The sequence below is a fragment of the Erithacus rubecula genome (assembly GCF_903797595.1).
Source record: "Erithacus rubecula genome assembly, chromosome: 19".
Lineage (NCBI taxonomy): Eukaryota > Metazoa > Chordata > Aves > Passeriformes > Muscicapidae > Erithacus > Erithacus rubecula.
In genome coordinates, this window is record NC_136671.1 from 2,665,513 (window position 1) to 2,692,519 (window position 27,007).

The 27,007-nt window shown below is 37.1% G+C and overlaps 2 protein-coding genes across 5 annotated transcripts in view; one reads left to right on the top strand and one right to left on the bottom strand.

Moving 5' to 3' along the window:
- The window catches only part of RSPH14 (radial spoke head 14 homolog), a 72,226-nt gene that overhangs the window by 4,534 nt on the left and 40,685 nt on the right, over positions 1-27,007 (top strand). The gene's annotated exons all lie outside the window — the stretch shown is intronic.
- Positions 1,566-27,007, bottom strand: part of GNAZ (G protein subunit alpha z) — a 50,134-nt gene continuing 24,692 nt past the window's right edge. For both annotated transcript variants that reach the window (XM_079322847.1, XM_079322848.1), the window contains exon 3: positions 1,566-3,636. In XM_079322847.1, the coding sequence (XP_079178973.1) occupies positions 3,292-3,636 (345 nt within the window). In that variant the 3' untranslated portion in view covers positions 1,566-3,291. The remainder of the gene's footprint in view (positions 3,637-27,007) is intronic.

The window sequence follows — 27,007 nt, forward strand, 5'->3', positions numbered from 1 at the left end:
TTTTTAAGCTCTGTTTGGGAAGAGCCCAAGAGATAATATTTCTCCTACACTGCTGACTCTTAGTGTCTCACCTTTTAACCCTTGAAAAATCATAACCAATTGAATGTGTGGATAAGGACTCCTTAAGGATACCTTTTTCCCTTCAAAACTTGTTTTTCTGTATGGAGTGCAAATGCTGAAAAGACAGATGGCATTCTTACTGCAGCAGATGGGACATCTCTTCTGTGAATGTCATTGTTGCCCAGGTGAAGTGAAATCCCAGCTGTATTAATGCAGCTCTTTCAGGTGGCAGTGCACTGCATCACTGATAAACCTGAGAACTGAGAAAATAGATGCAAATTTAATTGCATGATTTATCCAGGTAGATGACTAAGAGTCAAGGGATTTAATTTCAGCACCTGTCTTCAGCCAGCAGACTTTTAAGTTCTAACTTTGCTATATCTCAGTTTTCTAATACAATCAGAATTTTTTGTACAGAAAACTCAGTATAAAACATGAGAATTATTCTAATACCTTGAATTCTTCAGAGAGAAAACAGAGTAACCATGAATTACTAGGAATACTAAAATTGAAATCATCATAGTAATTAAATTATTAGAGAGTTAATAACAAGAAATTGCTATTCAGATAACATGATTATGTGACTTGATTATTTAAACATAATTATTTACTTCCCATGCCTCTGATTTTAAGTCAAGTAGGAGCACAGGTGGTGCTTCACTTTCTTTTCTCCTTTCCATGATGGCTTTCACTCAATGAGGAATGGAACTGGCTGCTTTCCTTTAGAAATCCCCTTGGGCCTTTGTTAAAATATTCTAGGTTCTCCACTTCATCACCTCCAATACTTAAGGTAGAAAGCATTTCTTAGTTGAATAAGTATTTGGCTTTTAATATAAAGTGTCTATTACCCTCCTGATAATTGACTACACTTTTTTGGTTTTATCCATCTTTTTTACCTCACAGCTATGCTGTAATGAATGCTGGTCTTTTCTTGTCACTTGTTTCACTAATCTGAGACGACCATAGTCTGATGAAAGAAAGAGGTGAAGGAAACATAACACCTAATACACCATTCATTAGAAAAGGGAGCCCTGACTCACTTCCCACCTTTTCCACAATTCAAGCAGCTAATAATTGGATATTGCATGTAAAAAGCAAATTAAACTAGAAATACTGCAAATGATAGAAATTTGATAGAAAACAAAGTTTAGAGGAACTTGTACTAGCAATTACTGTATACAGATTTTAATAAACTCACTGAGCCAAGCCGCCTGAGTGCAAATATCCCAAGCAGGCAGCAGTACTTCCTCACTACAAGTGAGACCTAAAAACTCTCTGTGTGCCATGACAGACCTTTTATACCCTGAAGGCACAACCTCATTTACTTTTTTGCCTCTACTCTTCAGGTATAAAAGTTGTCAGGGAATGCTTAAAGGGACCCCATGTCTTCAGGGATAAAATATCTTGTTCATAATTATGCAGATTAGAATAAAACTTCACAAGCATTATCCAATTAAGTGACTGCTGTAACACTATTTAATGAACACACTATAGACACATTCAGTATCATTTGAATTATTTATTTTTGAAGTGGACAATTTAAATGTTGATGTTATTAACCATTTTGTTTTAATTTTCTTAGAGCCCTTGGCTGAGATTTCTTGCACTAATCATAGTACATAAGGGGAACAAAAGTAGAAGGTGATTTTCCAGTGTGCATGTGTGTCTGTGTCTCTGTGTACGTATGTGCTTTACAGTTATCAAACATATATTTACACACCAACTTTACACTGAAGTCTTTAAGAAGTCTTTTCTATGGCAGGGGAAAGAACCAACTGAACAAAGACTTAGGTCTATATGATCCACATGAGATTTTCCAGTATAGTCCCACAGAGCTTCTTATGCATTCAAACTTTTGCCGGAATGTTACTCCATCCAGTAGTGTTTCTTTATGAGATGAAACCTGAAGCTGAGGATTGCATCTCTTCAGTTTCCTTAACTTCACTAAATTGTAAATAATTTATTAAATTGAAATATCAAGACATTAATTATTGTTCATATCGCTCATCTTTAACCTTCTAATAACACATCACATTTTAAAAATAATTTTAAAAACCAACAAAAAAAGACTTTGGCAGCTATATACTACACAATCTCCATGGCTCCTGCTTCTTGGGAAATCTGTTACAATATTACAATACCCAGAAGGTATTTGGAGCAGTGGAACAGAATTGTCCGTTGGCAACTTTCACATTCAGCAATCCAGACACTACAACAGTAATTTTAAAAATTGCTTTGTGATTTATTTTTTTTAATCTGTATTAAAAAAGGAACACTAACCTATTTCTTAAATATAATTTGGTTTTTCATGAAACACCACAAGATTTGGCAAAAAAAGATGTAAAAGAAGACTGTTTTGATGTATAAAACTCCTCATCAGTAGAAGAAACACTGACCTTAATTTGGCCTATTCAAAGATTCATTTCAGTAGTTTTGCTGCATATTTGAAGCCATAAAGAGCAGAAGAGCTGCTAGTCAGTTTGGAAATCACAAAACAGTTGCGCACCAACAATTCCTTTAATAGGCAAGGTGTCCATGAGAAACAGTAAAGTAAAGCAGAGGTGTGTACATAGTATATGCTGAGAGTCATGTGCATGTGCATACATGATGGATGTGTACATACTCTTGACTGTGGATACCAATATTGTGGGTGCATGCCCACTCTCTACAAATTTAAGCAGTACTTTGCTTAAACTCTCTCATTCAGTAGCTTCTGATTTGAACTAGCTGTTCTCCCCAACACAAGCATTCTGCTCCACACCCTGCAAACAAGTTCATCTGTCACTCACCAGATTTATATTTTTATGTGAATAAAATTTTAGGACAACTGGATGAAGAGTCATTTCTTACACACAACATGATAACACTCCCACTGTAGGAAATGGAAAGAAACAAATGGAATAAAAGTGCAGTGACTGTGGTGAAACATCTCCACAGAATCAGGCCTCAATCTCTTTTTTTGTTTTTGTCTGGGGTTTTTGAGTTTTTGGTTGGGGTTTTTTTCACTGGGGGTGTTTGGTTTTCTTGGAGAGGAGGGATTCACTCTCCAGGACATATATTTGGGGGAAATGATGTAGCAGGTTAAAGGGCATAAGAGGAACTGTATTCATATATCAGATTTCCCCTTTTCTCTCCTTGGGCTATTAAGCATTGCCCAATTTCTTTCCACTGGAAGTGGAAGAGGTTACCCCTTTTTATCACTCCAGGAAAACAGATTAAACCCAGGGATTCTTAGCAGAGGCCAATGTATTTGAGATTGTTCTGAATGATGACATCTGTCACTGCATCAAACACAAATTGTATGTTACTGGTATCAGTGGCACAGGTGAAGTGTGAGTAGATCTCCTTGGTCTCCTTGTTGCGATTCAAGTCCTCAAACTGGCGTTGGATGTAGACTGCTGCCTCCTCGTAAGTGTTTTGGCCTTTGTATTCAGGAAAGCAGACTGTTAAGGGAATGCGGCGGATTTTTTCTGCCAGCAGATCTTTCTTATTCAAAAAAAGGATGAGGGAGGTGTTGATAAACCAGTTGTTGTTGCAGATGGAATCAAATAGACGCAAACTTTCTGCCATTCGACTCTGTGGGAGAGGAAACAACAGTGTCAGCAACAATGATCCAGCAGAACTGTGGAAAGCTCACAGTTCTGTCTGCTGCCCTGACAGGTAAACTCCATTTATGAACAATTGAGCATGACCACCACAATTATGTTTGGAAATTAAAATCCAGTGCTGCTACAGACTGAAAGAAGAGAGGTCCATTAAAGAGAGGTCCATTAAAAATCAGTGGCTGTCTTGAGTGTTCCTGAGGTATTGCTGCCACTGGGGCATGGAGCTGTCCATGGTACCAAGTTCTGGGGAGGCTGTTATTGCTTGGTTTACACCTATAAATAGGTGTAATATTTAGAAAAAAATATTATAGATCATTAAAAGAAGTATCACTCAAATATTGTCAAAAGTAGATACAGAAAATGTCTTAATCGGGCATTTTTGGCAAGGTCAATATTTTTCCAGTATGTTTAAGTTTTAGAAGATGTTATGCATACAGCATGAGTCATAGGAGTGATCCAGGGTAAGTGAACAGCAGGGATTTGGGATATCAAAAACCAAGGGTATATTTGTTTTACAAGACTATTTGCAAATATGTATGTGTTCCTTTTGTCTGGCTTGTGTTCAGAGGGGATGAAAATAATCAGAGTCTGGGTATTTTTGTTGTTTAACTGTGAAGGATTCTGGCCCCTTCTCCAGTTTGGAAGTAACAAAAAATGGAGGCAAGAGAATGACTTTGGCTTTTAATAGAACTATTTTGGGCATAATACTCCTGAAATTTGTATCTGTTGTGTCTAGTGCAACTTCCTTGACTTTACTAGAGTCACCTGGTGAAAGGAAGAGAGAATAATAATAATAACAAAAAATTAATACGAAATTATAATTTATTCAAAATTTACTTTTTATTTTGTTTTATTTGGAAACAAAATATATTGTTATTATTTCAAAGGAAATCGAACAGTATTTATCACTATTGTTACACTAAAGCTTCATGTTGAAAAAACTGCCTCTTAAAAATGCATTGTGGGTGCAATAGGAGCAGACTGGTTTACATAAGCTTTTCAAATTACCTCATATACTTTCCTCACTTTTCATTTGGTAAGATTGACTGGGTCAGAACTGCACCCTGTGTTCTCCGAGTTGCACGAAGGCACTGCTTCAGCTCTGTGTGCACAGTGGAACCCAAGGCTGGTGGCACTTGCTGCTCATTCCCAAAGCCCCGCAGTGCTGCCAATGAAGGCTGGGCAGAGCTGACTCAGCAGCCTCCTGAGGCACACTGAAACACAAGCTCACTCAGAGGTTCTCATCTAGGGGCTCTTAGTTTACTTCTTCCATTGTGAGGTGGGTCATCTGACACTCCAGCCTACTTTACATAGAAACAGATTTATAGGTGCAAAAACATATATTTAAAAATATGTTTGAGCATTTCTTTTCAGTGCAAGTACTGACACAGCAGATAATCCCCTAAAACATCATAGACTGTTTTCAAATACTCAGGATTTCCTTTCCTGATTTTGTAGCTGATAATAACCAGGCAAAACATTTTTATCTCAGTCAAAATGCTTTTGCTACTAATAGTCTGAAAAAAAATCTTTGACAGCTAATAGAGGGTTTTGGCCAACTCTTAGAACAATCATGCCAGCAGGATACTGCATTTTAAGATGTTTGTGCTCATTAGGGTATTTTGTGGTGGATCATAACACTGTATCTCTACTACCAAATCCTCCATTGGAATCTGTAATCCAAGGACAAAAGCAGAGAATTAAAACCCTTCCATAAATTAGGAGAGATGTTATGAACACATACAAGAGGACAGACAGTTTTAAGTTATTATAAACTTGGTGAGCTCTTGTGTGATAGAAAGAAAATATTAGTAAATTGTTGATCTTGACACCGAATAAATTTCTTCTTCAGTGTAATATTATCATATTTACTCAATATCTGAAAGTCATAATATCCTTAACTAAATTCAATACAATTTCTTTTAGTTAAAAAGCAAGTAAGCAAACAAAGAATCCTTTCCAACAAAGATGCAGGTGATATTATGCTAGTGCTAGGCTGTGGTTGCATGGTATAAATGTGTGATATACCTTGGGAAATTAACCCCCCCAAATCCAGGTCATAATTTTAATAGCCAAAGAAAGGAAATGTATCAGAAAGGAAAACTTGCCTTCAAATCTTACAGTTATATAGTTGTTTGGGCTGGAAGGGACCTTAAATACCATCGAGTTCCAAATCTCCTGCCATGGCCATGGACACCTTCCATTCTCACCGAGCCTTGCCATGAACGTCCGGGGATTAGGCATCCAGAGATTCTCTGGGCTACCTATACCAGTGCCTCACTGGCCACAGGGAAGAGTTTCTTATTAATACCTAATCTGAATCTACTGTCCTTCAGTTTGAAGCCATTCCTCCTTGTGCTGTCACTGTAGGCTCTTGTATTTAGTCTCTCTCCATCCTTCTTATAGATTCATCTCTTGTACTGGATGGCCACAGCGAGGTCACCCCTAACCCTTGTCTTCCAGGCTGAACAATCTAAATTTTCTCAGCTTTTCCTTGTAGGAGAGGTGCTCTATCCAACTGATCAACTTGGACTGGCTCCAACAGCTCTGTGTTCTTCTTGTGCTGGGACCCCAGGGCTGCACACAGCTCTGCAGATGGGCACTCACCTGAGTGGGGCAGAGGGGCAGAATCTCCCCCTCCCCTGCTGCCCACACTGGGGGATCAGCCCAGCACAGGGAGGTTTCTGGGTCCAGGCACACATGGACAGGGCAGGGCTGGGCCAGACCCACCAGCATCCCTGAGTCCTCCCCAGTACTGCTCCATCTCCTCATCCCATGTGATTTTTGCCATATCTGAAGAAGTGATATATGCACAGTTCTAAGCTCAAGGCTGGCACTAAAAATATATGGCATATCCACTCATAAACTCCCAGGATAACAGGTTCATTTCTGCTTTTGACAATATTGTAAAACTACTTTATGTATCTCAGGGAAAGTGAACTTGAGAGGGTTATGTCTTATTATAATAAAAACAGAATAAACTCTTGTATGACTCTCGAAGGTATAATAAAACGTAGTAAAATAATGATAGGAATTCTTCTCTGCAGTGTCTTTTCTGCAATCCTGAAGAGAGTATATAACCAAGTGGTCAGAAAAAAATGTGCTGCTGTAATTTTATAATTATACACAAGCTGGGATATAAGCAAGATTATGCCAATGCCTTACCCAGATGGCCTTGTTGGAGGCTAATTGCAAATTCTTCTCTGAGCATAAGAACAAGAAATTGGTTGCTTAAGGCAAAGAACATGCTAAGGAACAGATGGCTGCTTCTATGCTTCCAATACTTTGCAGATGCACAAACATCCCTGGTCATCCTCTGTAACAGTGCAGGTGTGCTTAGCAGGAAAGAGTTCTGAACAAGTAAGTGTTTTCAAAAAGGAAGACCCAGTTATCAAGACAGCAAGTAATTAAAAGAACAGAATTGGTAAATTGAGCCAAATTGTCATGTAGTATCTCCTTACAGCTTTCACATTAAAGCTTTTTAGTCACAGCTGGAGAGCTTTGAAATTAGAAATGAAAAATTATGAAGAGACAAACTATTACAAATAAGGGAATTAACTGTCATTTGTATTAAAAGCTTAAGGACTTCATCTTTCAATCATTATATCTCTTTCATCATCATTATTTTAAAATTGGTAGGCACTTGGGGGTTTGAAAATGTTAACTAAACCAAGTAAAATTTATCTTGTGTAAGCCATAAACAATAATGAATAAAATTTGTGCAGGAATAGTAATATTTGCTTTCCAGAAAAGTTAGAAAATCTTTAAATGTCAATAAATCTTGGAATAACCAGTGGAAGCTGTTGCCATTTTCCTGTAGAGGTTTTCCTTGCCATAGTTGCTGACATTTAGCATATGCTGGTAGCTATGAGCGATTTCACCAAATGGCATAAAACTCACTGTTTCAAATATCTTCTTTAGAGATCCATGACTTAAGATCTTCTGAAGAAAGCAGATGAAGCCAAAGTATTTGAAGAAGGGATAGTGGGCTAAAAAGATAATTGAATGAGTTGGATGTTTTTCCTTAAGGTTAATAGACAAAAAAAAAAAAAAAAAGAAAAAAAAAGAAAAAAAAAAAAGGATCCATTCTGAAATAAGGACAGTACAAAATAAATGAAGGAAATACCATTGCCCAGGATACTCATAGTCAAAGCAGTTCGGGAATTCAAACTATGCTTGAGTAAAGGCAGAGAGAAAGTAGAATAATTTAAAAAACAAAAACAAAAACAAAACAAAAAAAAAAAAAAAAAAAAAAACAAAAATAGAGAAAGCAAGACAGCTTGGATAAATACAAAGAGACACTCTTTTTTTGCAAAAAACACCGAGTTGAAATGTCCTTCCTCTGCAGCAGTCAGGCAGTTCTGACTGAGTGCTGGATAAGACACATACAAAACTATTGTATGATTCATCTTTTGTTCAAAGGGAGAAGGCTTCTAAAAGAATCCATATGCTCAGGTGGCTGCTGGACTAAATGGGAAAAATTATGATAATTTAATGAGTTTTTAAAATTTCCTTTCATCTGAAAATCAAAAAGAAGAAACTATCTATTGGAGAGAAGTAGACTTAATCCAACGCTTCTCAAAGAAATTAAGAACCCCACTGAGGTAGAATTAAACAGAGATAAAACACTTTACCTGGGTTGTCCTGTATATATCTGTTTCTAGCCTTGGCATCTCCCAGAAGAGATGGGGTAAGCAATAGGGATTTGACTAGACAAAATTGTTTTGGTTTCCAAACCTTTTCTTCCCTATCCTAGGAGCTCAAAGTTTTCCTGGAAAATGTTGGAATTCTAAACTGCCAAAATTAGAAGAGGTGACATAGAAGACTAAGTCCCACTGTGAATTCACTAAGAAGTGTTCTTAAGTCCCTTAGCAGCTTAACTTATTCTGCCAGCAGACAAACTCATTATCCCATCACCCAAACAATTTGTTCCATTGGCCTAAAACCACTGCAGGAAATCCTGACCAGTCACATCATAAACAAAAAGGATCTCAGGATAATTAAGAACAGCTATATTAATATAACACCTATCATACAGATATATATATATGCACATGCCATCTATTTATGTCCTTCCTACCAAAGTGCCCTTCATTGTCCTGCATATATGAGGACTGTGAAGTGTGGAAAGGAGAAAACCTAACATAGCATGTTAGTTTATGCCACCACAATGAAGGGAAATTGAAAGGGATGGTAAAAGATTTTCTATTGTAGGAATATTGAATCTTTACTATGAGAGATTCTATGACCTTCAGCTTATAGAAGGCTGAGAAACATATGCATTATGAAGTGGAGCCCTGAAGAAATCTTGTGTGATTTTGATAGGGAGATATCTACTTATATTGAAAGGGCAAAATATTTACTAAGCATGAAACAAATTTGTTTTGAGTTTTTTTCAGATGCATTCTCAAATCAGGAGGAAATTATACATTAGCGAGCAAAATTTGTAAGATACCAAATTAATTCTTTGTTTTAAAAATAATGTCCTGTAATTGTTCATACTTACACTTGTACATGCAAATGTAGAACTGGTAGAGGAGGCAGTAGTCAGTATTTGTTACCTCTTTTTCAGGGAAGCAAGGGAAAATAGACCTTATAAAGTGGTAGTGCAGCATGCAATCTCATAATGGTTTCCTGTTGAATATTGGTATTCTCTTTACATAGAACTCTGTAGATGATAACTGAAACTGGCAGTATGAATGAGAATTACAAGAGGACCTTTAGGCTTGGCTATTGTATAGGATGGCAATGAACAACATTATGAATATTTTATCATGTATGTTCTCTGTGACTGAGAAAACACTGCAGTGTTACTAAGGCTTATGGTGGACTAAACCAGACAAAGCAGATTTAATTGGGAGTATTACTTTATCAGAGTCCTGAACATTTGTCTTTGAAAATTGATCCCAGAAACTTTTCAGACCTGCAGTGAAACAGAAAGTCACATCTTAGGAGTGCATGCTCAGTTGAAAATTGGTATGTGGTTGTTACATACGTGTGATACGTGTGCCAGTGACAAACTGGGGTAAAGAAATCTTTAATGCTATCTAACAAAATTATTTTATATATTACTAGATCAGGAACAATGCAGATTTGTTAATCCTACTAAGTACAATCTGACAAGCTATGATTGTAGTAAAGGAAGATGAGCTGAAAAAGAAGTTTGATTAAATTTCCTGACTGGGGGATTACATTTTGAGCCAGGAGATTTCCAAGCAAAGGAGCAGGGCAACCAGTGCTTCTGCTAGGACCTATAAATTAAAGGGAACTTAAAGAAAGGATGTATAGAAAACTTTTAGAAGAACAGTGGAAAAGGTTACTGAGTTCAAGGATCAGAAAGGGTGACATTTGTCATTCCATAGAAATGCTATAAGGTCCAGATAAAGGCTACTCCTGCATGTCTGACCAGGGTATTAAAGGCTGTTCCACAAACAAGAAAAGGGGTAAAATAGAAATGGAGAAATACTTATAGAGTGATTTATTGCTTGTGACCAGCTATACATATATTTTAAGTAAGCTGAAGTACAGGAAAATTATATATAGAAGTCACAAAATGGGCATGTGATAGGTGTTATATTTATCACACCCGTAAGAGAATTACAAATCCAGAGGAAAGTTCCAGAAAAAGTTATCTTCAAAAGAATAGAAATATGGGGCAGTAAATATTGGTCCTATGTCTGACAGAGCAGCCACACAAGTCAACATTTCTGGGAAGCAGTAATAGGGATAGATTGACAAAATTTATGCTGCTGCAGCTGGCAAAAGAAATTTGATGTCACAATGGGCCAGCATGTTAAAACCTACACATTTCCCATACAATGTCCAGCCAGGGCAGTGCTTTCAATCATTAAATGGGTTGGTAACCTGGTTTTTCTCCTTAAGGGAGGGCTTGCTGTGTTTCAGTTGCTCAGCAAACAAATGTTAACACTCTGCTTTTACTGCCTCCAAGTCAGCAAAGTTTTTTGCTACAGAAGCCTCTGGCTGCTATGTTATGAGTGCATGTGCTCTGCTTCTCTGTGAAATATTTTGGGGCACAAACAGTACTATAAGGGTAAACATCCCATAAATAGAATATAAAAATAAATCTCCAGGGTCTTTCACAGTGCCCCAAGTACAAATTAGGATCTTCATGTAGTTCTAAGAAGTAAATTCGCAGCATATATGTTTGCTTTGGAGGTGGAGGTTTTTAAGCATTGTACAGTATCCCAGGCAAACTGCCTATTTCTGGAGGTTAGCAAGAATCTAGATTAAAACATTTTCTTGATAAAAGCATATTCATTTAAAATGTCACAGTTCTTGAAAATATATTCAAGGTATCATTAACATCTACATTTCAATTGTAAATACCTGGATGTTTTATCCTTAGATTGAGCTTTTTATATGTTAATAGAGTCCAGCTTTTCTATTCCTGGTAATATATTTCATTTGCTTTCAACACTTACTCAGTGTTTTCAGATGGAGTTGTTTTTTTCTTCCAGGTCTTTAGATTATTTGTTTAGCTCAAGGGCAAAGGGAGCATTTCAAGCACATATTCCACATAGCTGAAATATTGCACAGTTTTACACATAAAGTGGTCCAGAACTTTAGCTGTCCTTGTTTGAGACCCTTAAGCTTACTGTCAGCCTTTTGTGTCTAGACATTCAGAATCACAGAATGGTTTCAGTTGAAAGGGAGCTTTAAGATCACCTAGTTCCAGCTCCTGCCATGGCAGGGACACATTCTGCTAGAGCAGGTCACTCAGAGTCCTGTCCAGCCTGGCCTTGGGGCACTTCCAGGAATGGGGCACCCACAGCTTCTCTGGGCAGCCTGTGCCAGGGCCTCGCCACCTTCACAGTTACAAATTTCTTCCTGATTTCCAGTCTCCATCTACCCAAAGACAACTTAACTCTGCATTGACCTCCAAGGAGAGGCTGAGGGAGCTTGTTTGGGCTGGCAAAGAGGAGGCCAAAGAGTCACAGCCTATGATTACTTGAGGTAATGGTGACACAGAACTTCTCCCAGCAGTATTAGAGGAAAGGAATAAACAGAACATGAATTGGAAGTTGGGAAGTTCAGATTAGGTGTTAGGTTTTCTTCAGAAGACTAGCAGAGCTCTGCAACAATTTGCTGAGTTTTATGAAATCTACGTCCATAGAGGATTTTCACTCAAGTGATAAAGCCATAGCTGGCCTGATTTACTATTGGCAGTAGTCCAGACCTTCAGAGATCACATCAAGCCTACATTTCTGTAATTCCAATGTAAAAACATATTTATAGTTGAATGCAGAGATAAGAAGTCAATTTTACACACACAATTCTGAGCAGGTCTCAAACTTTGCCTCCCAAAGAGAGGGGAGCACACGGGCTATCCTTTGATGGAAAGAGTCACTATCTTGTTGTTGAGGCAGGAAAAGGAAAAGGAAGTAGTTAACAAATGGAGTTGTGGCCTTTGTGGAGTACCCAGGGTTTATGGTTTTCTGTTCTTTGATGCTCTCTGGTCCTTGGAATAGCCCTTAAGCTATTGAAATAGTTCAGAAATCTGCAAGAGAACTACACAAGTGAAGTGTTTATTCACTGTTTCAGGCTACTGACTGACCTACCTTTTGTATAATTTATTCATAACCCAAGCTTTGGCTGATACTGTATGTATAAAGAAAGAATGTACCTCCTTTGAAATAGTCATTTTTCTAATACATTTCAGGGTGGGAAACTGTATTAATAGGGTAAATATTGCTTTCTGACAATTGTCTTAATTGAAGTAAAACAATATATTGGATACAGAAGCAGAAATGAATATTTTTTATAAAATGAAAGAACTCCAATACTTTTGCCCACTAGTGTGCCACTAGAATGCACCAGTGAGCTCAGTAACTTTGTGTAACACAACAGTGGCAGGGAGGCAGATTGCAAAATGTTTGTGAATGCCCTTTCTCTGGGGAAAATACTCCTATGATGTAAAGAAAAGAGGGCTTATCAAATAAGTAGGTTTTCATTCCAACACACTCAAGGTTTCAAACGAGGCTCTGGATCTTTATGAAAGATGTAAGATGAGGAATCATTTATAACAGAAGCATTAGAAAACAGAGAACCAGCAAGAATTATCATAAGCATGCAATGACTATCATATGAAATTAAATAAACTAGTTCTTTCAATCTGGAAAAAGAAAGAGCTGAGAGAGAACATGGCAGAAGTCATAAAACCATGAATGGTATGGAAATGTTGAATAGCAGATGATTTTTTCACCATGTCTTACAATGCAGGAAGTAAGAAACATCAAATTCATTAATCTGACAGCACACAAGTATTCCTTCCATACAGTGCATAATTAAATGTAAAACTCTGTCATGAGATGTTAGAGAATCATAATTATAATAGTAAAAGTCAGAAAAGTGTAATTGGGTTCAAGAAGCAATGGAATTAAAAGGACACTTAAACAGGAAGATGCTGATGCAATCTGCTGTTCAGCTACCTGGGAGGGTAACTTGCAGGAAATATCAGTGCATGCTTGATCTGTCTCCATATTTTTCCTAAATGTCCATTGTTGCCTGCAGTCAGACACAGACTGCTGCAGGTACTGGCTGTGACCTAGTACAGCTGGTCTGTGTGTTTTGGCTGTCAGAACAGCTCATCCTCGGGGAGAAATCAGTTTTTTATTTCCCTGCTGGTAAAAACTTCTTTATGTAACCCATGTGAAATTACTTCAGTTCCCAGGCAATTTTGCCTTTCCCATCAGTCTTGCCCAGTTCAGAAAAAGTTTGTTTCACACACTTCACCATCATTTGAAGCAGTGAGTGTTTCTCATTGAAAGGTAAGCAAAGGCTCTTGGCACTACAAGTACTGACCTCTAGTAATTTGCATTGTGCAATGCTGGAGTGTTTGAATGACAGGAAGACAGACAGAGAAAGAAAGAAACAAAAAAGAGAGAGAGGCTGGTCCACATTGATGCTGAACCAGTTTTCACCAGAAAAAGTTGGTCAGTACTCATTCTTCAGTAGTATCTGAACAATAAAAGCAGCCTATTACACACCAAAAAAGGTAAATGGCCCTTTATGCTCAGAAATTCACTGCAGGGAAAAGAAGTCCCACAAACCCTGAGACAATTTCTCAGACCATGGGACACCTGGAGAGGGATTTTGCCTTCACAGCTTAGACAGTTGAAACTCTTGCAGGAGCACTGGCTTCTTGCTTTATTGCACCTTTGAAGATATTTTAGGTAAGATGCTTATGGAGTTTAGCACAGCAAGAACTCTTGGGAGCAGCAGCTGCATTCCCTTTGTAGCCTGTCCACATGGCAAGATTAAGGTAGCAGGAGCAAGTGGTTATTTTTAGCATCCTTGTCTGTAATTCTAACAAAGATCTTCCCTTTCTGGGGGTTCTGAGTTTGCCTCCTACTAACCTGGAAGAAACAGAGGCAGAGGGGCACAAAGGTCAGTGTTTAGAGTCAAGAATGAGAAGGCAAGAGGAAGAAAGCTGAAGGGAAACCAAAGCAGCCTCAAGCAGAGGGTCTAAATCTGGGTCTGATCTTGGTCTTTTATTTGCATGAACTGAGAAAAGTGCTAAAAGTGCAAAATAAGATGTTTAGCATCATGGAGAATCTTGTATTCACTTTCAATAAATTCTTCTGGTTTTTAGCAACATTACTGGGATTCAGATCAAATCAGTTTCAAGAGATAATTTCTATGGAGTTATTTCAGAACAATTGGAGAAGAATGAAAGAAATGGTGATGTATACTGGAAAAGAAGTGCTTCTGTCATATTTGAGATGGAAATTCTAATCTGTTGGGCTACAGATAAAGGAGTAAAAATGATGTTGTTCAATTAGGACTGTATTTAAGCAAATCCCAAACAACCCAATGCTGTGGTTTCAGGTTACAAGAATACATTTTCTCTTCACTGAACTCTGTCTCATTCAACTTGCAAGAATGTTCTGTGCTAGTCAATATTTGTCTTTAGAGTCACAACTCAATTTATAGATTTGTGCTTTACTATAGACTTGCTATTTATGAACTGCTCAAAACCCAGAATTACTGGTTTCTCCTCAAGCTTATAATTATTGTATCTGAATATTTCATTGACTACATTTGTTTCCAACAGCATGTTGTCAGATCAAGAGGTGCTGTTAAAAGTAACTTGCAAATAGGGAATGAAACAATCTATACAATGAGAAATTATAGTTAGAAGGAACACAGTAATTCTAGACACTAATTTTCTAGAATATAAGTTTTCAGTACATGTATTAATTTATTTTAACAAGGTTTAACAGGTTTTTCAAGCTATCAGTGATATCTGGTGTAGCTCTACATAATCAGATCTACTACACATAAAATCACAGAATGTCAAATTAGGTTGCTTTGAGAAAAGTAAGGAAGAATGTGGGATTACTGAAGAAAATTGTAATTTAATAAACACATTTGGACCTAAAAAGGAATGTGAACCTATGCTAGGTTCTAGCCCAGTTTTTCAGTAGTGTTCCATTGCTTTAGCTATATTAGCTTTCTGTTTTCCTGCAACCCTCTGTTCCATTCATTTCACATTTTCCTCCCTCTGCTAGAGATGATGGCAGTTTCCTGCAGTTGACAGTCTTATTTATCACATGAGCCCCCATTAATCACAGAAAAATCATTGCATTCATTGAAAGAAGCATATAATCTAGGGAAAAAAACCCATCATCAATATAAGGTCAGAATCAAAATATGCACAAACAAGACAGTAAAAATAAGGTTACAACATTCTCCCATTTACTAACTCTTGATTATTTGATTGCACCAGAGCACTCAAACTCCTCTCCACCTCATCCTCAACCCACAATGCTTCACAATCTAAACTTACTCCCAACCTCCTCACTCTTCCAGTGCTGTTTCCTCCCCTGACTCGTACATTCCAGATGAGAAACAGTGCTTATATAATTTTGTGCTGTTAGAGGCTGATCAGATCTCCATAATAATGCTTTGCACCATTAACATTAGCACAGAAAATTGCACAATTTAAAACAATTCAAACTCGCAAAGGAATTAGGAAAGAACCCCAGGACCTCTGAGACCATGGCTGTGCCATCTGAAATATTAAGACCTCATTAAAAAAATTACATTCTTAATTATTTTTCTTTTTTAATAATAATGGTTGAAAGTAATTTTTCCCTGTAAACTAATCTCTTTTTTTGTTCTTGTTTTTAAACCATCATTTTACCATTTGAAGAAAGGTTGATTTATTGCCTTCTTCCCCATCTTTCTCATTACTAGTCTAGTACAGTAAGAGTGGTGGATTTAAGTGTTTCCAGGTATCAGGCATCTGTTAAAGAATCTTGGCTGTGGCTACTTCTAAATGGATCCTTGTGTATTATTCTAAAATTCCTTCTCTCCTACACTGGGGAAAAGCTCTTGTGGTACTTCACACTGATCGTGGAATTTGCAATGCTAGAAGATAGGGCTGTGTACTTTATACATCCATCACCAAATTTTATTATTCATTGTGTGTGTGAATTTCAGGTAGACTAGATTGTTTATCCTTAAACTGTGGGGTTCCATATGTCTAAATACATCACATTATTTATTTTAACTTGCCATCTAATAATTCGAACTGAAATTGATAACTGAGATCAAGAGGGGTGTCAGATGTGCTGAGACTAATTGAGTTACACAAGGAAGTGTCTTGTGGGACTCTCCTGCTCTCAGGAGACAATAGAAACAGCATTATTGGCTTATTTCAAAAACATTATCATGTCACTTGAGCTGGTTCTTGTGGGATCACAAGGGGAATCAAAGGAAGTGCAGGTAGAGTAATGACAAGTTGGATAACAGAATAGAGCAACAGGGAAGGGGAAAAAAGCAGCTGTTTGAACATTTGATCTTCTCTGTTATTACAGAACTACAAGTCACACTAACTTTTTTCTTTTTAAATGTTTGCTCCATGTGAGTAACAATGCAGAAGCCTTGGCATGTCTGACTGATGTCTTTTGCAACAAATCAACTTCCAGTGTTGTCTCTGTAAAATAACTCCTGTCTGGTTGGAGGACTCTTAATTAATGGATCTAGGATTGAATCAAGAAAGGGACATTATGAGAATTAGTTATACCAGAGGAAACAAGGAAGAAAACTAGCCAAGTTATCAACTTTTGCAGTCTGGAAGGGATTTTGTTTATTAGCAAGGCTGCTTACCACTTATCCTTTTCTCGAATTTCTTAAGCAAGTATAGATGGATTTTCTATTCAATCCATTAATAGGGAAAAGGCATTTGGGTTGTGTACTGCTTTCCTATTTTCAACTTAGCGTTTAAATATTAGGTCAGAAATACAGTAATTAATTTTGTACCCAGTTATAAGAGGAAATAATTGTGGTCCAGTGACTCCTGAACCTGTCCTAAGCACAGAGAGTGAACCAGAGATGCCTTCTCCTCCAACTTCTGTTTTCCACTGCATTCATTTCAAGTCCCTCTTCAGGTTTCCATGGAAATAGCAGAGAAGTGTGCTTATATTCTTGGCATTAAAATATTCATAAAAAGGGATAAAGAGATGGTTTAAATGACAGATGCTGTATTGCTGAAGCAGGCAGTCAAATTTAGGGTTCTTGTCTGTAAATGATCACGGGTGTAAGCGAATGCATTCTGGAGAGAACAGGCCCAGAAAAATTTCCTCACAACAGTAGGAGAAGGGATAGGCAGGACAAAACTGACCTGCAGAAAAAGCAGGAATGGAATGCAAGATTTCAGAAAACAATTCGAAATAAAATGCTGATAAGATTTTGCTATTAGAAGCTGAACCCTTTCTCAAGGGAAGAGGATCTAAACTTACAGAATTACTTTTGTTAACTGAAAAAAATACTGCGCAACTCCAAACTATTTAATCAGATTTTAAAATCTTACCTGTATAAATCTTCTTATTCCTTTCAGTTTTTGCAAATAGAATATTTGATACAAAATTAAAATTTTAACCCTTTCAAAAAGGCTGTCCTACATTTGAACTCCTGAGTACATTTGATGTTCTAAAGTAACTATAAAACCTCAACATTATTCAATATTAGAAAATCTAACTGGAAGCAGGAAATACACTGACTTATCTATATTTTTATTCATGAATCTTACTCAGACTAATTATTTTGGTTGTTTAGTCATTATAGAGATTTGAATCTTGAGCACTACTAAAATTATTCTAGTAGTATAAATAAGCATTTATATTCTAGGAAATCTGTTTTCCTGATTCAAAATATAAGGTCTAGTCCTTAAAAGACCATTGTAGGGGCAGATTCCACTGCAGCACTTTGGCCATAATACCCAGTATGTAATATAAGGGCAAATTTTACAAATCTATTAAAAACATACAGTAAACATGTATAATTTAAAAGCTTGCTGTTAAAACATTTACTGCATAGATACTTGATGTGGTTTTCATTTTCCAAGAACAAAAATATTTTTAAAATTTAAGTTAACAAAAATAAACACTTCAATGTGTCAGAGTACTGTCCCTTTTAGCAGTGGAAGTCAAGAATGTTGTATTAGCTTGTTTGCATGGAGTTACTCTCAAAAAACTTGCAAATCATAAGGCAGATGACCAGTGCATGATAATAAAGATCTATTCAATTGTTTATTAGTCTTTATCTATAAAATCAGACTGAATTCTGGCATGTTTATTGGTAAATCCTTTTTTTGAAAGACATTTAAACATAATATGCCAGCCTGCTAAACCAATTATCCAAGCTCTGCGTGCAACAAATACTCTGGGACATTTTTATGCTAAAAAGGTGTTTAAAGAAGTATCTCTTTCAAAAAATATCTTTTTTTTTATAAGCCATACATATCTGGAACTGAGAAAAGTCAGACAGACAAGGATGATTAAGCCACTGATGCAAGTTGATAGAATAATCAAGAAATAAATTCCTCATCTCCACTGCTCTATGACAGAAAATGAATATTATAATATGGAAAAGTTTAAGAATTGTTGTAGTAGAGTCACTGCAGATATGCTTTTATGACTGCATCTATGAAGTTTAATAACTAAAATTTAAAATAATACACACTCTTTCACACATAATACACAAATCTGTATTATGATGCTGCTGCCATTCAGGCCTCAGCTCTGGGGACTGGGCTCCTTGGAGGGCAATGTATGACATAAATACCAACACTGAATCAAGGGGAGCACATCAAAAGAAGCAGCAAGGACTTAGAGGAAGTATTTGTCATCTCCTGAACAAGAGAGAACAGCAGGACACTAAACAACTTTTAAAGGAAAGATCCTTTGAGGATACATTAGGGATTTAGACAGCAATGGCTCAGTCACTCTTTCTGTAAACTGCATTTGTCAGTCATATTGCACTTCTATTTTTAAAAACTTATCTTTTTTCTCCCACCAGAAATGCCACCTGCCCTAATCAGAGCTGCATGACACAGACATCACTTCAGCACTCAATTTTAAGTTCAGTGGAGGTCTTTTATGTCCAGGATTTATTACTTACCATAGAAAACCTGTTGGTTTCTAGCTTGCACTTTTGGATAACCGTGTAATTTCTCTATTGTTCAGAGGATAATAATCTTCATATAGAGAAACAGAAGTATAGAAGCATTTGTCAAGCTGTTCCAGAAAACTCTGATTGCTTCTTAATGAGTGTGCTCTAGAATCTTTTGTGTAAGGCTAACTGAGAAGGCACCTTGCAAAAGTCCTCCATGGAAAAAGTATTAAAATTTCTCTAAAATCTTCAAATCAAGTTGAACTTGCAACTATCTGAAATCATACCATCTGTAAAATCCATATTCAGAATAATTTTTAACTAAATCTCTAACTAATCACTCCCAGTTACTTTCCATTCAAGACAGATGCTGGCAACTTTGGAGCAAAAACCCTCAAAACACGGGACAAGGCTTCTCAGCAAAAATACAACTGCATAAATGTTAAAATCAGATTATTTATTGATCTTCCTGCCTCTAGTGCAAAATTGAAAACTAATTTATGCTATCTTTAAGCTAATAATGATTCTTTAAAGTGGGATAAAAATTGAAGAAAAAAAAATCAAGGTTTTTTTCAGAAGTTTATGAACAGGAAAGACTTCAGATACCAAGCAATAAAGAGTAGCAGGTATTAGCAATCTACCATATGCATGGCCTGTAAATTCAATAATAATCATGTGGGTGAGCCAAGACTTTATCTTATAACTCATCTTCTCTTTGCTGACCAGCTGCACCTCACTTGACATTGCCCTGCTGTGTGACTGATGACCTTTTAGCAGGAGCTGTTATCGATCTTCATCAGCGTCAAAAAGTGACACTGTGATATAACAGATTGGGGATGAGTCCTGTGTACTACAGTCATGAAATTAATTATAGCAATGAGGGAGAATGATTGAAAAATCCAACTGGGGGAAGCCAGACCTTTTTCTTCTATATTTCTTAGCTGTACAGCGCCTCATTTCTCTCTACTACTCTGCAAGAGTTTCCCTATTTATATTGTACCTGTACATTGAGCAATACAACAAATTGCATATAAAACTGATTTCTAAGTAGGAAAGTCAGTTTCATGAGTCAGAAAGCAAGGTATCATCCAGGATCTATTTACCAATAAAGGAAACAATTGAGAATGTGCAGTATTAATAAAGAAAATTCATACTAATAAAAATTAGCAATTTCCTCACAGCAAATAATGAATGCAAAGAGCACAGAAATACAGAAGTATTAATCAGGAAAGCAAAATACAAAGAATTAAAATCTGGTGTCTGGTTTTGCTCATATTAAAATCAGTGGCAGTAATATTTTTGTTCGTTTTGTTGTTTGAAAACTGCTGTCAATAAAATGAAATCAACATCTACAATATAATCTGCTGAAATTTTGAACAATTTCCCAGTACTTCTCCAGTAAAGCAAAGATTTCAACTATTAAGCTGCATGTACAATGATATAAATATAAGGATTTTCATCACCTAGATGTATATTTTACAGGACTCTTTATTCAGCCACTGCACCTATTCAGGCCAGGAGCAGACAGGTTTCCCAGACAAGTTCTTCCCCACTGGCTCATCGTTCAGCATATGGGGACAGCCTGCCCTGTCCTGTGCCTTTAAAATTTCCTTCTTGAAGAATGTCCAGCTTTCCTGGCCTCCTTTGTCTTTCAGGACTGTCCCCTCAAGGGACTCTTTCAGCCAGTCTCCTGAACAGGCCAAGACCAAGGTGTCAGTTCTGCTGAGCTGCCTCCTTGCTTTCTGAGAATTGCAAACTGTCACTTTGTGATTGCTGTGCCAGGGCAGCCTGCAAGCAGCACATCACCTACCTGCTATTCCTTCTGCAGAGTTTCTGGGCACCCCTTGCAGCACTCCAGCTGTGCCAGCCATCCCACCACATTTCTGTGCCATGGTTTTCCTGCTGTGCAGTGCCCTCCACCTCCCTGGTTTGTTGCCCATGCTGTGGGTGTTGGTGTAGATGTGCTTCACTTGAGCTACTGATCTCACTGCCTTTTGGGGGCAATGAGCACTAATTCCTACACATGACCATTCTCAGGTTTTTCCATGATTTCTAACACATCAAGAACCTTTATGTCTTTGCTGCCACCTGGATCAGCCTTAGATGCCAGAGAGAAGTTGGTTCAGCCTCTTTCCTAAAAGAATATAATTAAATCCCCACTATTTCAAGTTGGTATTTATCTGACCTCACTTCTAGCAATTTGTTCTTTGCCTTTTTCTGTTAGATTATGTATTTCTTTAAATATTGAGCAGTTTTTGCTCCTTCAAGTATTTATACACTAAGCAGGTACTTCACTTCTTTTAGCTCTACAAAACTAATTAAACTTTTGAAACCTTTTTAAATGCTGTAAGTTTCAGTCTGAATTGCTGGATAGCAATGACAGCCACATGCTTTGCAGAACACTGCCTCCAAGACATTTTAGGCACAGTCACAAAACATTTACTCTCTTCAATTCTCTTTTTTTTTTTTTTTTTTTTTTTTTTTTTTTTTTTTTTTTTTTTTACTTAGCATATCTTTAACCTCCTTTGTTAACCTCTCACATTTCCAGTTCAATGGGATGTTTTTTCCTTTTCCCATGTGTGGGTTGTTGAGGGATTATTTATTTATTTCTAATTCCTACTTTGATTTCTGAAGAACAGCAAAGGCACTTGACAAGCTCCTGTTAGAACCATCCCTCTCTGCAGCACTGCCAGGAGAATGCACGCTATCAGACTACACCTAATAGAGGCTTTATAAAAATTAGTGTACTCTGACAAGTCCAGTGACATCCCTAATCAGTATTACCAGGGAGCTACTGCATGAACATTTACACCAGTGGAATTCCAATTAATCTGGGGAAATATGAATGGAAATAAGCTCGTTGCTCTGTCGGAGCTGCAGTGGAAAGCTCAGGCTGCACTGGGAGCTGTGGCTGAAGCTTTTGGGAGCAGCGGTGCCTCCCCAGCGCTGTGCTGGCAGGAAACAGCAGAGGGAGCGAACACGGAACCTCGGGGCGGCAAACATCGCTCCTGGAGGAGGTGCAGCCCCTGGCACCATCACGGCCTTCCACAAAACCAGCTGAGCCACAAGTTTTCTCCCCTAAACTGAGACACTGAGGGATTCTTGCTTCTCATTTTATGCTAAATTGTCTTAAACTGTTATCAACGGGTTTTTTTACTGATGGGAAATGGCTGGGAGTTGGTTCCTATTTGCAAAGTAAAATATGGCCAATCAGTAAATAATGGGAAAAAGTACACAGAGAATATGTGGACTCTGTATTTTGAAAGCAAGTTGTTTCAAACAGCTTAGTAATGGAAAGAAAGGACAATATCAAGCTTAAATATCTAAAAAATAAGTGACAGGAGTTAGAGAGCTGAATTAATTGGAGTAGAGGAGTTATTCATTGTCTGCTAATTTTGAAGTATAATCAGGGGACACTGTCATTGGTTGACAAGTTAAAAGTTTAACTGAGCATATTAATAGCTTTCAAAAAATGTATTTTGATGCTCAAAAATCTTTCCCAAGATACAGGCATACGTACTCAGTCTTAGCAGCACACAATTAAAAAAAAAAAAAAAAAAAGGCTGAAAGCAGTAAAACTGCAATAACAAGGGCAAATTACTAAATCTCTGCAAATGTATAGGATCTGTTTAATGCCCAAGCTTATTTAATATCTTACTTAATGACAGAAAGAGTAACTATAGCCACAGATATCATTACATTAAAACATGCCATGAACACAGGCCAGGATTAAGACAACAATACAGCAGAATTAGAATTAATTTCAGCTGTATGCCAAGTCAGATTTTTTTTAAAATTCATGTAAGTAATTCAACTGCAAAATTGACAGAGAGTAGTCACTAATGATCCTTACAAAGGAAAAAGCAAAATGAGTTTCAAGTTCAGTAAGTGTTTTGCATCTACAGAATATTTTAAATGAAAAAAAAAAAGGAACAAAGAAAGTTATATCTGAAAAGGCACTAGTCTAGATCAAGTGCTGCTTCATACTGCCCTGTGAGAATATTTGTAGGTATGGTGATCAAATATTTGTATTTACAAAACTTTATAGCTTAAACAAAACTGACCACCTCTCCAACAGCCTATAACAAATACCTACATTTTCTAAAGTTGTAAAGTTTCTGTCAGGGGCTAGAATGGTTACTTTTACTCATGCTGTCTAACTCAGCCAGATCATGCTGATAGTATAACCTCCAAGTGGTTTTGTCAGTGCTGCACTGATTGGTATAAAAGGTTAATAAGATGATTACCCTGTAAGGATATTAGTGTAAAGACAGTAGAAAGACTTAATAAGTTTTTAAAAAGACAACATGATGAATCCTGTAGCCCTCCAAGAAAAAGAATGCTCAGGGACCAATCCATGGTCAATGTTAATCTGGCAAGGTTGTTGATTTGATCTGCAATCTAAATCGCTGATTTGGAATAATGGAAGAAAGTTCTGAAAAATCCACCACCACCAAAACTCACTCTGAAGCTGTATTAACAGCAAGGATCCTCCATTGTTCCAGCATTTCTGCTTGTTTTTAAGGCTAATTGGACTCCTCTCTCCAGGGTTGGCATACCACAGAGAGTTGTTACAGTTTATACACCTACAAAAATAACCCAAAGTAGCTGTTTTTCTAGACCAGGATGGAATTTTCCCTTTTTTTTTTTCCCCTTGTTGGCACATTTCTATTCACTGTGATTGTTAAGTAGACAGCATACAGTATTATGAGAGATGATATCAACACTTCTCTACCCACTAGATGGATTCTAAGTTTCTAAACTCAAACCACATTATTCTTTTTGTGGCACTGAGCTTCAGTAGTATCTTGACCCTTATAATGCAGTCAAGTGAATTTCCAAGCTAGACCTATATCATCAATGTTTTTCATACATATTTTTAAAGTTGCTCAGTTTATTGTAAAGTTTGCATTAAAAACTTTATATTTTCATCACAAAGAAGTAAAACTGATTGCCTGAACTATGCCACTCTACTTCATATGCATTAAGAGAATCTGATTAACTAATTAAACCTATATATGTCCAAGACCCATATTTTCCATAAGGCTAGGCCAGGTTTGTCACATGTGCCTCACATCCCTAAAATTATGCGGCATTCCTTACTTTTCAAGGGATTCTTCAAGGGCAAATTTACAACTTGCTTTTAAGTAAATGATTTGCAATAGAGTCACCTAGAGAGCTGCCAAAGAACCTTGGATTGCTCTGGTGAATTCCTCTCCTAACTCCTTGCTTGCCATAACGGGTTCTCCAATTTCACTTGGATCTTTCCTATGACAATATACTTGGGAAGATGTTCATGGCTTTCCAACCCCATTGAGAGGCAGAGACATTCAGCTGCTATCCTTCAGAAACTGATTCTTTATCCAATTGATATTATCCAGTGTATATGATCAGCTCCTCTGCCTGGCAGTGACTTTCTGACTCCTTACAATTCTCCCAGTGCTTGACAAGTGCTTTGTGTTCATGTGTATTATGATGGTGCTGCTTTAACCCTGCAGTTGCAGAGCAAGCTTTACTGCCTCTATGATAGGCATTATTCCTGGAATTCAGCTGGCTTTTGCTTGGGGTTTTTTCCTTCTTTTGTAGTTTGAAGGGCAGCAGTGTTACTGGACCACTGAGATTTTAACTTGATGAATAAATAGAACTTATCAGTACCCATGTCTTTCCACCTCAGAACTATTCTGAGCTTGAAGTTATAGGATATTTAGGAGCGTTCTGCCACTCCTGATGCCTCGATGTTTTATTTACCTTAGTGCTGTAATGCTTGGAATTGAATTAAAAATCACAGCAAAACACCTTGCCTAGTCTAGGAGTCCTGAATGCAGCCAGTCACAGAGACCAAAACCAGAGAGTTACATCATCTCTCAAGCATTTGTCATGGGGGATTCGAGCCATTGCCTGCTGTTACCTAAATACATCAGGAAATTCAGTCATCTAATTCAGATGTGAGTCTGACAACCTGCCCTGGATACCAAAGCTGACAACTACTGCCCAGTAGGTCCACTACTTCTGTGCCATGGTTTTCCAAAGCAGGTAAAAGTCTTTCTGGTTTTTTCCCCCTGTGAATTTCTTCTAATCAAGCCTTCTGCTCCACAGTGACAAAAATACTTATTTTTCTGTAGGTTTCAATATGGGGTTGATATAGGGATTAGTCTATTGACATGAACTAGATAAGCCTCACAGCAAAGCCTCACAGGCTTTTACAATCTGATACTGGCATCTTCCTGCAGTCATACAATGGCATTAGAATGAGTCTATTTTTAGTATTCCATAGTGGGACACATATTTATTACTTTTTTTTTTACAATTAGAAGAAGTAATTTAGTGAACATATGGACAGAATTATTTGCCTATAAAGTTACTGTTATTATCTGAACCTACATAGAATGTAAAGTTCAGGGTATGGCAACAAAACCAAAATATGAAAAATTGCTGTCCCCATGTGTTCTATGTGAGAATATTCACATAAGAAGCATGCAATTATAATGAACAACGTAAACAAAAATAAATCTTCAGACTTGAAATAATATCTAGTGAAAAACCTGCAAATTGGCAATTGATCAATCATTTCCTGTTATGTATATTCATTATTTGATGCTGTTTACATATTTTAGAAGGTATGTGCTTGGATACAAGTCCTGAGGCTGGAATTGTGATGCATTACTATATAAAGTTAAACTTTGGTAAGGAACTATATATATTATTTTGTTAAGTGCAAAAAGGCTAGAATTTCATTTGCAGTGCTGAAAGATTACACACATGAGTGCTGAAGTCATCTAGGCTTTGCTCCCACACAAACTTCACTATGAAAAGTCTTAAAATGAAAAAGCTTCATGAAAAAAATGGAACAGTTTAGGTCAATCTTTTTCTAGGATTCCCAAGTGTCTTAGTTTGTTCGAATAAAGTTTCCTGACATGATGTTTTACCACTGATAATAACAGGTGCTAGAAGGGCTATGGGTACACAGATCACAATTTCCCCTCTGTCCTGACCGTTAGTATTAGCATTGCAGGAATAAAGCTGCATACCAGAAAAGATTTTTAATACCCTGAATTACTCAAAAAGCTGAACTATCGGGAAAAGCAAATAAGCCCCTTAAGTACTTGGCCTCAGGGGGAAAAAAAAAAGGAAGAAAAAATGCTACCAATGTTGTTTACCTGATGAAAAAATTCCTGGCAGAAACAGGATTTCTGCTCAAAATTCATACAATTAACATATGACAGAAGGCTTCCCAGTTATTACGAGATAATTTAGAGGTTCCATTATGACCCCAGCAATTAGTGTTGCTTGAGGCCTACTCCAGCCTGAACTGTTTGTGCAGCACTTTGACTTTTTCATCTGCATCTCCCTTTTAACAAAATACTAAAAAAATAGTTTCAAAAAGCCTAAAATTTAATTTTTATGTTCATTTGAGTGTCTGTAAGCAAAAATTACTTGTTAACTCTAAGCAGTTTTCCTCTAACATCCATATTTATAAAGTTACTGAACCAGTGCCATTTTTACACCTGCAAAACCTTTACTTGGTATCTCTTGTGACTACTGACCTCAAGAATTCTCAGACACACACTCATGTTTAACTCAGTTCATTATGTACTTTACTATTGCATCTTTAAAGTGTTTCTCATACTCTCAAACCCTGTTGCAGCTGCAGGCTGTGAAAGAAAACCATCTGTGAGAATGTATAGCAGGACAGAGCTGGACAGATGGGGACACTCACAAAGAAACTGCAGGAGTCCTTGTCATGGGGACAGGCAGCAGCACTGACTCTGAGAGTACAGATTATTTGACATTCTCTGGCACACATTTATTTAAAGAGAAATTGAAATAAAGATGATACACTTTGATATTAATGGGTAGTACCTTCGAAGCGCAGGATGCAACATGTAAGAAGGCAAAGAAATTATTGCTTGATAATGTAACATTGT